An 11,770-nucleotide genomic window follows, 5' to 3' on the forward strand; every position below is an offset into this window, starting at 1 on the left:
GCCCCACTGCAGAACATTTCATCACATTAGAACAGCGTCATGTCCTGGCTTGTGGTTTCCTGTTTCTTGTGCACAGACACGGGATCAGATCAGGTCTAATCCATTGTAATCCCTCTGAGGTCTGAGTCCAGGCTCTGAGTCCGGTCTCAGTCTCACCATGGAGCTCCAGCAGAACCAGGGACCCTTGGGCTTCCTGGTCCTACCCTGGCCCAAAACAGGAGCCCTAGTCTGGACTGAACCACTGCTGCGCTGGGGGACTGCTCTGGGGGTCACCGTCATCTGTGAGAACCAGGACTGAATCAGGACTAAACCAGGACTGAACTAGTACTAAACCAGGAATGAACCGATAGTGAACCAGGACGAAACCAGGACTGAACCATGACTCAACAGGTATAAACTGGGACAGACTGCTACATCTGAGAAACTGTTATGTCATTTATTACAACACTGTTACACCATTTGTCACTGAGAAGATTAAACCAGACCAGAACTAAACCAGTAATAAACCAGGAGTAAACCAGGACTAAGCTAGGACTAAACCAGGACTGAACCAAGATCTTACTGTGGACATTTAGAGACACTTCACCTGTACATGTGTATGTGGACAGGGACACTTCACTTGTACATGTGTATGTGGACAGGGACACTTCACCTGTACATGTGTATGTGGACAGGGACACTTCACCTGTACATGTGTATGTGGACAGGGACACTTCACCTGTGCATGTGTATGTGGACAGGGACACTGCACCTGTACATGTGTATGTGGACAGGGACACTTCACCTTTACATGTGTGTGTGACATGGACACTTCACCTGTACATGTGTGTGTGGACAGGGACACTTCACCTTTACATGTGTGTGTGGACAGGGACACTTCACCTTTACATATGTGTGTGTGACAGGGACACTTCACCTGCACATGTGTGTCTCTCAGGTGTGTGTGTTCTGAGGAGGTGGATTGCAGGGGGCAGGTGTAGATGCCCCGTGAGACTCAACAGTAAAACGGCTGTGGTGACAGGAGCAAACACCGGCATTGGCAAAGAGACGTGCCGCGACTTCGCTCAGAGAGGTCAGAGGTCACACAGGGGTCATGCAGGGGTCACACAAGAGTCACACAAGGGTCACACAGGGGTAAATTAAAGCTGCATTACTCAACTTTTTTTCTTCTAAATCAGAAAATTCTAAAGTAGAACTTAGTGACAAACATAGTCCAATACACACTGTTTCTGTCTGATAAGAAAACATTTGATCCATCTGCAAACATATAAGAAAGAGCTATTCTAAAGATGTGCTAGTGTTGGTGGTGGTAGGTGCTGATGGTGCAGAGTGGCAGCCTCAGCCTGGCTCTGTTTCCCCTCTCTCTGATTGGCTCTCTCCTCCCTCCCCCCTTTCAGATTGGCTCTATTTCCTCTCTCTGATTGGCTCTCTCCTCCCTTCCCCCTTTCTGATTGGCTCTATTTCCCCTTTCTCTGATTGGCCTTAGGGGCGTGTGTCATCATGGCCTGCCCTGGCCTGGTCCTCTCTCTGGTTTGTTCTCTCGTGAATCCCCCCTCTATTGCCTCTATTTCCCCTCTTTCTGATTGTCTCTCTCCTCCCTCCCCCCTTTTTGATTGACTCTATTTCCCTCCTTTTTGATTGACTCTATTTCCCCCCTCTCTAATTGGCTCTCTCTTCCCTCCCCCCTCTCAGATTGGCTCTATTTCCCCTCTGTCTGATAGGCTCTGTCCTCCTTCCCCCCTCTCATATTGGCTCTATTTTCCCTCTTTCTGATTGACTCTCTCCTCCCTTCCCTCTCTCAGATTGGCTCTATTTCCCCTCTTTCTGATTATCTCCTCCTCTCTCCCCCCTTTCTGATTGCCTTAGGGGTGTGTCATTATGGCGTGCTCTGACCTGGTCCTCTCTCTGGTTTGCTCTGTCTCCTGTCTGATTGGCTCTCTCCCCTCTCTTCCTCCTCTGCGATTGGCCTTAGGGGCACGTGTTATCATGGCATGCCGAGACCTGGTGCGTGGAGAGGCAGCAGCGGAGGAGATCCGGCGCTCCACAGGAAACGGGAATGTGGTGGTGAGACATCTGGACCTGGCCTCACTGTTCTCCATCAGAACGTTCTGCTCCGAGGTTCTACAAACGGAGGAGAGAGTCGACGTGCTGGTTAATAATGCAGGTCAATACATCCGACGCCATATACCCCCCTATACCATCAGTCCCTACGCCCTAATACTTCCTATGCCTTATACCCTTATACTCTAAACCCCCTACACCCTATACCTTCTAAACCAGAAGTCTCAAACTCGCAGCCCGGGGGCCAATTGCGGCCCACGAGACGATATTTTGTGGCCCGCAGGACAATATTTAGTTTAATGTTCGTGTGGCATTACCATGTTGCGTGTAGAAACGTCCGTTAAATCAGTAAACCCCAAACACACGTGACTCAATAAGAAGACTCAATAAGAATGTATATCAAGAATTAGCATATTTCCTCATGTATGTTGAAAACAGCAATGATATTTGAGAAGATTTTAACTAACATTTTTATTGTGGAATACCAGATGTGGCCCAGCATCACCCAAACCCCGGCTCCTGCGGCCCCCAGATAATTTGAGCTTGAGACCCCTGCTCTAAACCCTACACCCCCCCATGCCCTAAATTCTTACGTCCCATACCCCTTATATTGCCTACACCCTAAATCCCTAACACCCTATACCCCTACACCCTATGCCCCCTACACCTTAAACCCCCTACATCCTGTACCTTACCCGTACCCATATACCCCTTACGCCTTGTAATAATAATAATAATAATAATAATAATAATAATAATAATAATAATAATAATAATAATAATAATAATAATAATAATAATAATAATAATATATTTTTATTAATAATGAACTCTTCATTCCATAGAATCTCAGAGTGCTACAAAAAAAATAACTTTAAATCAATACTAATTGCTAAAAAAAAATCAACAATAAACTTTTCTAAATAAAAAAGGTCTTTAGATTAGCTTTAAAAAAGTCTAGGCTGTGTGTGGCTCTCAGCTGGGCAGGGAGTTTTTGAATGTCCTTGGTAGGAATCACTAAATTTGCATTTTGCTAAATCTGGTGCAGCCATGTATTTAATGTATCTGCACATTGTCCTTCAAATAAATAAATAAATAAAACAAGAAAAAGTCCATTACATTAATCCAACCTTGAGGAGATAAAGGCATGGACAAGTTTCTCTGCATCTGGGAGGTTTAGAAGGGGGCGGAGTTTGGAGATGTTTCATAGATGGTGAAATGATGTCTTGCACAGGTGTTTTATGTGGTCATTGAAAGTCAACTGTGGATCCAACTGAACCCCCAAGTTAGTGATTGAGGAGGAGAGAGTGATGACCTGAGCATCAAAGGTGAACCGTGATATAGGAAAGGAGCAGATCTGATGGGGGATGCCAACAAGGAGGGCCTTGGTTTTACTACTGTTTAGCTGAAGGAAGCTGCTGTTCATCCATGTCTTTACCTCCTCAAGGCATGCAGTGAGTTGTGACAGAGCTTCAGTAGGGCTTGGGGCAGTTCTGATGTACAGCTGCATGTCATCAGTATAACACTGGAAGGACAACCCATGTCTGCTGATGACATGACTGAGGGGTAGCATGTAGATGGTAAAAAGGATGGGCCAAGAACCAACCTCTGCGGAACAGCACATGTGACAGGAAGAAGCCTGGACTTACTTCCACTCAACAGAACACATTCAGTCCTGCCAGACAGGTAAGACTGGAACCACTGTAATACAGTTCCTGACAACCCAGTGGTGTTGAGGCGATCCAGGAGAATGGTATGATCCACAGTGTCAAACGCTGCTGTGAGTAGAATGAGCAGAGATGATGAACCTGCATCAGCTGTCATCAGTAGGTCATTCATCACCCTGAGCAAAGCTGTTTCCGTGCTGTGGGCTGAACGAAAGCCTGACTGGCACCTCTCAACCAAGCTATTACACTTGAGATAGTTCTCAAGTTGGGAGGCTGCTACCTTCTCTAGGACCTTTGACAGAGAGATGAGATTTGAAATAGGCCGGTAGTTAGCAAGCACCTCTGGGTCTAATGAGGGCTTCTTTAGGATGGAGAGGATGATAGCAGCTTTAAGGGAGGATGGGACATGTCCAATTTGTAGTGAGAGGTTCAAAACCTGCTCAGTGATTGGGCTGACCATGGGAATGAGTGATTTTAGCAGAGCTGTTGGAATGGGGTCCAGTATGCAGGTGGACAATCTCAGTTCATCTACTGTTGTGAGGACAGGGCAGGTGATTTTCTGGAGTCTGCAGCCATGGTGGTTAGTCCAATGCGTTTCCAGTTCCGGAAAGATATTTGGTGCTTAGGTCTATTGTTAGGCAGTTGGAACGTGAAGGCCATAGAGACCACCTTGTGGTCAGATACACCCAGACCATAGACCTCTAAGCTTTTAATGAGGGCTGAGTCACTTATGACCAGGTCTAAGGTGTGCTCCCTAGTGTGTGTGGAGGCCTTCACATACTGCTGGAGGCCAAGACAGTCTAGTAGACCCAGAAACTCTGTTGCAAGGTTACAGGATGGATTGTCAACATGGATATTTACATCACCAACCATAAAAATGTTGGTTGACATAGAACAGAGTGATGTAAGTAAGTCATGTATTTCAGGAAAAAATGAGGAATGTGGTTTGAGAGAGCGATATATGAGCAGCACTGTCATTGAGTATGGAGGTTTGCATTTGAAGGCTAAACACTCCATGGAGGCAAAGTCAGGCAGTGACAGGGAAGAAAGTTTCAGTTCAGCCAGATGGATGATGGCCAAGCCACCCCCGCGTCATATAGCGGCTTTCTCCTTGTAGTTGTAGCTCTGGGGGCAGGCTTCATTTAGCACTGAATAATTCCCTGTTTTGTGCCAAGCACACAAAATCCAGTCTTTTATCCAAAATGTGATCATGAGTAAGAAGGGATTTATTAGTAAGGGAATGTGTGTTAAATAATTCCATAGTAGCAGGAGAAAGATCTGATGGTGCAAGTCTCTGTAGGCTCCTCAATACACTGTAGTCCACTCTGCGATTTTCATTTCGCCCAGCACTAGAGGATCTCAGAGAGCTAAGTAATCCAGGTGTGCCAGTGCTCTGATGACATCTCAATTGTGCAACACGTGCAGCCGAGGACCAGATTGAGGGGACTATAGCAGCACCATGGAGGAGGCAAACAATCTTTTTGCAGAAGCTTCTGTGGATATATCGGGGTGGAGTTGGAGGACTGCCGGAGGAGTCCGAGTTGTCTAATGACTGGGATACAGGGTGGAGATAGCCACCAATTAAGACTGAGTAGCTGAGAGATGGAGTACTTGAACATAATGCTGGACACCCCATTACCTCCTACGCCCTATACACCCTACGCTCTAAAACCTCTACACCCTATACACCCTACGCCCTATACCCTACACCATTTACACCAGCCTTATACCCCTAGTGCCCTAAACCTCCTACGCTTTATACCCCCAATGCCCTAAACCCTCTATGCCTTATACCCCCTACACCATATACCCCCTACGCCTTATACCCCAACGCCCTATACCCCAACGCCCTATACCCTAACCTCCATCCATTTTCTTCCGCTTATCTGGGGTCGTGTTGTGGGGGCAGCAGTCTAAACAGGAACTCCCAGACTTCCCTCGCCCCAGACACGTTCTCCAGCTCCTCCGGTGGGACCCCAAGGCATTCCCAGGCCAGCTGCGAAACATATTTCCTCCAGCGTGTCCTGGGTCTTCCCCGGGCCCTCTTCCTGGTGGATTATGCTTGGAACACCTCCCTAGGGAGGCGTCCAAGAGGCATCCTGAGCAGATACCCGAGCCACCTCAGCTGGCTCCTCTCAATGTGTAGGAACAGCAGATCTACTCCAAGCTCCTCCCGCGTGACAAACCTCCTCACCCTATCTCTAAGGGAGAAGGCCATTTCGGCCGCTTATATCTGCAATCTCGCGTCCTTTCGGTCATTATCCAGAGCTCATGACCATAGGTGAGGGTAGGAACGTAGATTGACCGGTAAGTCGAGAGCTCTGCCTTTCGACTCAGCTCCTTCTTTACCACAATCGATACAGCGACCGCATCACTGCTGATGCTGCACCGATCCGCCTGTAAATCTCACACTCCATCCTTCCCTCACTCGTGAACAAGACCCTGAGATACTTAAACTCCTCCACTTGAGGCAGAGACTCCCCACCCACCAGGAGAGGGCAAACCACCTTTTTCCGGTCGAGAACAATGGCTTCGGATTTGGAGGAGCTGATTCGCATCCTAGCTGCTACATACTCGGCTGCAAACAGCCCCAGTGCCTGCTGCAGGTCTTGGCTCAATGAAGCCATCAGGACAACATCATGATGAGATCCTTTGGTTCCCAAACCGGACCCCCTCTGAATATATTTAACAGAACCGGTGACAAAGGGCAGCCCTGGCAGAGTCCAACATGCACCGGGAACAGGTCTGGCTTACTGCCGGCAATGCGAACATAGCTCCTGCTCCGGTCATACAGGGACCGGACAGCCCTTAGCAAAGGGCCTCGGACCCTGTACTCCCGGAGCACCCCCAAAGGACACGGTCAAATGCCTTCTACAGATTCACAAAACACATGTGGACTGGTTGGGCAAACTCCCTTGAACCCTCGAGGACCCATTGGTGAGTATAGGGCTGGTCCAGTGTTCCACGACCGGGACGAAAATTACACTGCCTCTCCCTGAACCGCCACCTTACCATGGTGGAGGGGTTTGAGCACCTGATTGATCCTGGGAGCTATGTTGTCGAGGGCTCCATGCCCCTGGTAGGGTCACCCATGGCAACCACGTCCAGGGGGACGGGTCAGACTAAGAGCGGTTCAGAAGCCCTTTATGACAAGTGTAAGAGCAATGTTCACTACGTTGCCCGGACCTCCCACTGAACCCTGTTTTCCCTGTGGATACGTTGAGACCAGGCCAACGCATTTTGAAGCATAATATATCTCTGATGAAATTATAGATAATAATTGATAATATTGAAACTAATTTGTGCCACTGACACAATAACCCAAGACCAGATTTAAACCACCAAAAAATCTACAATACTGTTCAAAAATAAACACGAGCTGTAATAAAAAAGCAACAGAATTAAACATGTGATTACTTTGTAATGAGTTACTTTGTAATGAGTCATAGAAGTTATGAATTCAACCTTCTACAGCTCAAATTGGTAAAAATGCCCCAGTAGTGCAAAGAAAATGTGCACACAATAAATACTGCCCCCCAAAATGATTGTTTCATTGTGTACTGAATGATAAGTCTACATAGTGATTATGGCGACAGGCCTCTTGGCGAGACTGACATCCTTCTGACCCCCAAGACTGACCTAACCACTACCTCCTAACCCCCAAGACTGACCTAACCATGACCCCTTGATCCCCATGACTGACCTAACCACGGCCCCCTGACCTCTAAGAAAAACTTAACCACGACCCCCTGACCCCCAAGACTGACCTAACTACAACCCCCTGACACAGAGTCTGACCTAACCACAGCCCCCTGACCCCAAAGACTGACCTAACTGCAACCCCCTGACACCAAGTCTGACCTAACCACAACCCCCTGACCCCCAAGACTGTCCTAACCACGACCCCCTGACCCCCAATACTGACCTAACCACAACCCCCTGACCCCCAAGACTGACCTAACCATCACCCTCTGACCCCCAGCACTGACCTAACCATGACCCATGACCCCCTGATCTCCAAAACTGACCTAAATACGACCCTCTGACCCCCAAGACTGACCTAACCATGACCTCCTGCACATCATGGTGTGTCCTTATTTCCTTTCTTTCAAGAGTCATGATGTGTCCTTGTTTCCTTGTTTCTTTTAGGAGCCATGATGTGTCCTAGTTTCCTTTCTTTTAGGAGTCATGATGCATCCTTGTTTTCTTTCCTTTAGGAGTCATGATGTGTCCTAAGTGGCTGACAGAGGATGGCTTTGAGATGCAGTTGGCTGTCAATCATCTGGGCCACTTCCTCTTGACCAATCTGCTTCTACCAAAGCTCAAAAGCTCCGCCCCCAGCCGCATCATCACCGTGTCCTCCATCGCCCATAAAGGAGGTGAGGATGTGTCTGGGGAGCAGGGAAGCCTGAGGGAACGAAGGAGAAGAGGGAGCGGCAGTGTAGGGGTGAGAGTGAGAAGAGACAGAGAAGGTGTCTTGAAAGGTCTAAACCAGGAATAAACCAGGTCTAAACCAGGACTAAACCAGGTCTAAACCAGGTGTTGTGGAAATTTAAGTATATTCATGTTGTGTCTTTAAATGCATTTGATATTTGTCTGTCAGACCCAGACTAGGCATTAACATGTGTGAAGGCTCTGTCTCCATCCCACAGGAAACTCACTGTTGTTCTACCTGTCTAAGTGTAAAAGTTCATTATCATATGGGTGTGAAACAAAGGTCCCTCTGCTTTGAAATGCATGTAGCATTGTCATTCTGGTATAAAATAGTCAGAGCACAAACGCTCAGGGGTTGTTTAGACTTGGACTTAGAACTTGGAGGGAGACTGGGGGAGATGCTGAAAGGCTGCCAGTTTGCGGCCAGAGCAGGCCTGGGCCCTGTCCTGTCTGTATCTCCTGTAACAAACAATAAACCTTTTTTTCTGTATTTCAAAACTCACCGAGATTTGCAAATGGATTACTATTCATCTAGAACTGTAATTTTTCCACAACACCAGGTCTAACCCAGGAATAAACCAGGTCTAATCAAGGACTGAACCAGGGGTACACCAGAACTGAACAGCACCAAACCAGGACTAAACCAGGTCTAAACAAGGACTAAACCAGGACCTAACCAGGTCTAAACCGGTACTAAACCAGATTTAACCCAGGTCTATACCAACCAGACCTGATCTTCCAAATCTTGTTTCAGGGGTGGTGGACGTGGAGGATCTGTTCTTCAGTCGCAGGAGCTACACTCCGCTGCAGAGCTACAGACAGAGCAAACTCGCCAATATCCTGTTCACTCGCCATCTGGCCAAGAGACTGACAGGTGAGTCCAGTGACTGACAGGGGAAGCCAAGATCCTGATAGGTGAGTTCAGAGACTGACAGGTTGCTGCATTTAAACGTGCACAATAACCACATCAAAACTGGGACTAAACTCAGAACTAAATCTGGACTAGACCTGGACTAAACTGGGACTAGGACAGATTCAAATGTGATTCACTGCAGCACAGCCCTGAGTGTCTCTCCCTCCTCACCCTGTTTGACCCTGATGTCCTGTATCTGAGTATCTCTCCCTCCTCACCCTGTTTGACCCTGATGCCCTGTATCTGAGTATCTCTCCCTCCTCACCCCTGTATCTGAATGTCTCTCCCTCTTCACTCTCGTTTGACACTGATGCCCTGTATCTAGGTGTCTCTCCCTCTTCACCCGTTTGACCCTGATGCCCTGTATCTAGGTGTCTCTCCCTCTTCACCCGTTTGACCCTGATGCCCTCTGAGGGTCGCTCCCTCCTCACCCTGTTTGACCCTGATGCCCTGTATTTGAGTGTCTCTCCCTCTTCATCCCATCTGACTCTGATGCCCTGTATCTGAGTATCTCTCCCTCCTCACCATGTTTGACCCTGATGCCGTGTATTTGAGTGTCTCTCCCTCTTCACCCTCGTTTGACCCTGATGCCCTGTATCTGAGTGTCTCTCCCTCCTCACCCCGTTTGACCCTAACGCCCTGTATTTGAGTGTCTCTCCCTCCTCACCCCATCAAAACTGGGACTAAACTCAGAACTAAATCTGGACTAGACCTGGACTAAACTGGGACTAGGACAGATTCAAATGTGATTCACTGCAGCACAGCCCTGAGTGTCTCTCCCTCCTCACCCTGTTTGACCCTGATGTCCTGTATCTGAGTATCTCTCCCTCCTCACCCTGTTTGACCCTGATGCCCTGTATCTGAGTATCTCTCCCTCCTCACCCCTGTATCTGAATGTCTCTCCCTCTTCACTCTCGTTTGACACTGATGCCCTGTATCTAGGTGTCTCTCCCTCTTCACCCGTTTGACCCTGATGCCCTGTATCTAGGTGTCTCTCCCTCTTCACCCGTTTGACCCTGATGCCCTCTGAGGGTCGCTCCCTCCTCACCCTGTTTGACCCTGATGCCCTGTATTTGAGTGTCTCTCCCTCTTCATCCCATCTGACTCTGATGCCCTGTATCTGAGTATCTCTCCCTCCTCACCATGTTTGACCCTGATGCCGTGTATTTGAGTGTCTCTCCCTCTTCACCCTCGTTTGACCCTGATGCCCTGTATCTGAGTGTCTCTCCCTCCTCACCCCGTTTGACCCTAACGCCCTGTATTTGAGTGTCTCTCCCTCCTCACCCCGTTTGACACTGATGCCCTGTAGCTGAGTGTCTCTCCCTCCTCACCGCATTTGACACTGATGCCCTGTATCTGAGTGTCTCTCCCTCTTTACCTCATCTGACTCTGATGTCCTGCCCTGCTCCAGGCTCGGGGGTGTCCTGCTTCTGCCTACACCCTGGGGTGATCCGTACAGAGCTGGGGCGACACGTACACTCATCCTTTCCTCTGCTGGGGGCACTGCTGAGCCTGCCTGCGCTGTTGTTAATGAAGACACCACATGAAGGTAGTCAAACCTCTGTCTACTGTGCCGTGACTCCTGGACTAGAGAGCAAGTCTGGGGCCTATTTCAGGTAAGACCATGTCTGCCAGTCAATTCCACCAGACTGGCTCATATCCTCCTCTAAACCTGTTCAGATCCACCAATAGACCTTTTCAGATGCTCCTCTAAACCAGTTCAAATCCTCTTGTAAACCGGTTTAGATCCTCCTCTAGACCAGTTAGGACCCCTCTAACTATTCAGATCCCTGTAAAACCAGTTAGGATCCTGGTTAAAGCTGGTCTTGTTTCGCTGCAGTGACTGTGCGGAGAAGAATCCTGCTCCAGAAGCAAAAGACGATGAAACGGCTTTGAAACTGTGGAATGAGAGCTGCAAACTGGTGGGACTAAGCCGAGACTAAACCAGGACAAACCCAAGACGAAACCAGGACTAAACCAGGACTATATCAGGACTAAACCAGCACTTTACACCATGAATTTGTGGATTTAATTTTTATTTATTTTTATTTTTTTCAAAAACTGATGTATTTTTAGACTTGACATTTTGTAGAGAATAAATTATGAAATTAATAATAATAATAACAATAATAAGGGGTGCTGATTGCTGATGTGTCGTTGGGCATTAAAGTTAAAGTTATTATATGTATAATATATATATGTTCTGATGATTCTCTCATTTCTTCTTCATCTATGTGGATTAAACCTGTTGTAAATATAAATTAAATATATAAAGTTTACACAAACCAAGAAACAGTGTGTGAAGAAAAGTTGAAAAATATGTTGAAAATGAAGGAAGTAGAGAGTTCTGGGAGAATTCTGTCCAAAACTTCGGTACAATTTACACAAAAAAACACACTTTTTTGACACTTTAAACATGATTTCAACAAAATAAAGGTGTTTTCTTATATTTGTATTCATCAAGTTATAATCTCTGTGACATTAGAGGAGTTTTGGCCCAGGGTACCACGTGGTTGCTAGGCAACAGTTATGGAATTCCAACCAGGAAGTCAAAGTTGAAACCTAAACATGGCCAAACTAGGAATTAAAAAAATATATAAAATCTTAAATATAATGATCTTAAGTGTGTTTTAGTAAAAATGTGTAGTCCAGCCTCTTGTAGACACTCTTCTAGGCGCTATAACCACGTTCCACT

General features: G+C 47.3%; 1 protein-coding gene across 1 annotated transcript; it reads left to right on the top strand.

Moving 5' to 3' along the window:
• Positions 1 to 164: 164 nt before the first annotated feature.
• On the top strand, positions 165 to 11,018 carry LOC117384086 (retinol dehydrogenase 13-like). Its single transcript, XM_033981359.2, has 7 exons — positions 165 to 281; positions 938 to 1,072; positions 1,973 to 2,164; positions 7,946 to 8,107; positions 8,917 to 9,036; positions 10,487 to 10,691; positions 10,916 to 11,018. The coding sequence occupies exons 3-7, from the start codon at positions 1,987 to 1,989 to the stop codon at positions 11,016 to 11,018; spliced, it is 768 nt and encodes a 255-aa protein (XP_033837250.1). The 5' UTR covers positions 165 to 281; positions 938 to 1,072; positions 1,973 to 1,986.
• Positions 11,019 to 11,770: the final 752 nt, after the last annotated feature.

Source organism: Periophthalmus magnuspinnatus, chromosome 16 (assembly GCF_009829125.3).
Source record: "Periophthalmus magnuspinnatus isolate fPerMag1 chromosome 16, fPerMag1.2.pri, whole genome shotgun sequence".
Classification (NCBI taxonomy): Eukaryota; Metazoa; Chordata; class Actinopteri; order Gobiiformes; family Gobiidae; genus Periophthalmus; species Periophthalmus magnuspinnatus.

Coding starts and splice junctions, on each gene's coding strand:
- LOC117384086 (XM_033981359.2), top strand. CDS start 1,987: ATGGCATGCCGAGACCTGGTGCGTGGAGAGGCAGCAGCGGAGGAGATC. Junction 2,165..7,945: donor CGTGCTGGTTAATAATGCAG/GTCAATACATCC, acceptor TCTTTCCTTTAG/GAGTCATGATGTGTCCTAAG. Junction 10,692..10,915: donor AAGTCTGGGGCCTATTTCAG/GTAAGACCATGT, acceptor GTTTCGCTGCAG/TGACTGTGCGGAGAAGAATC.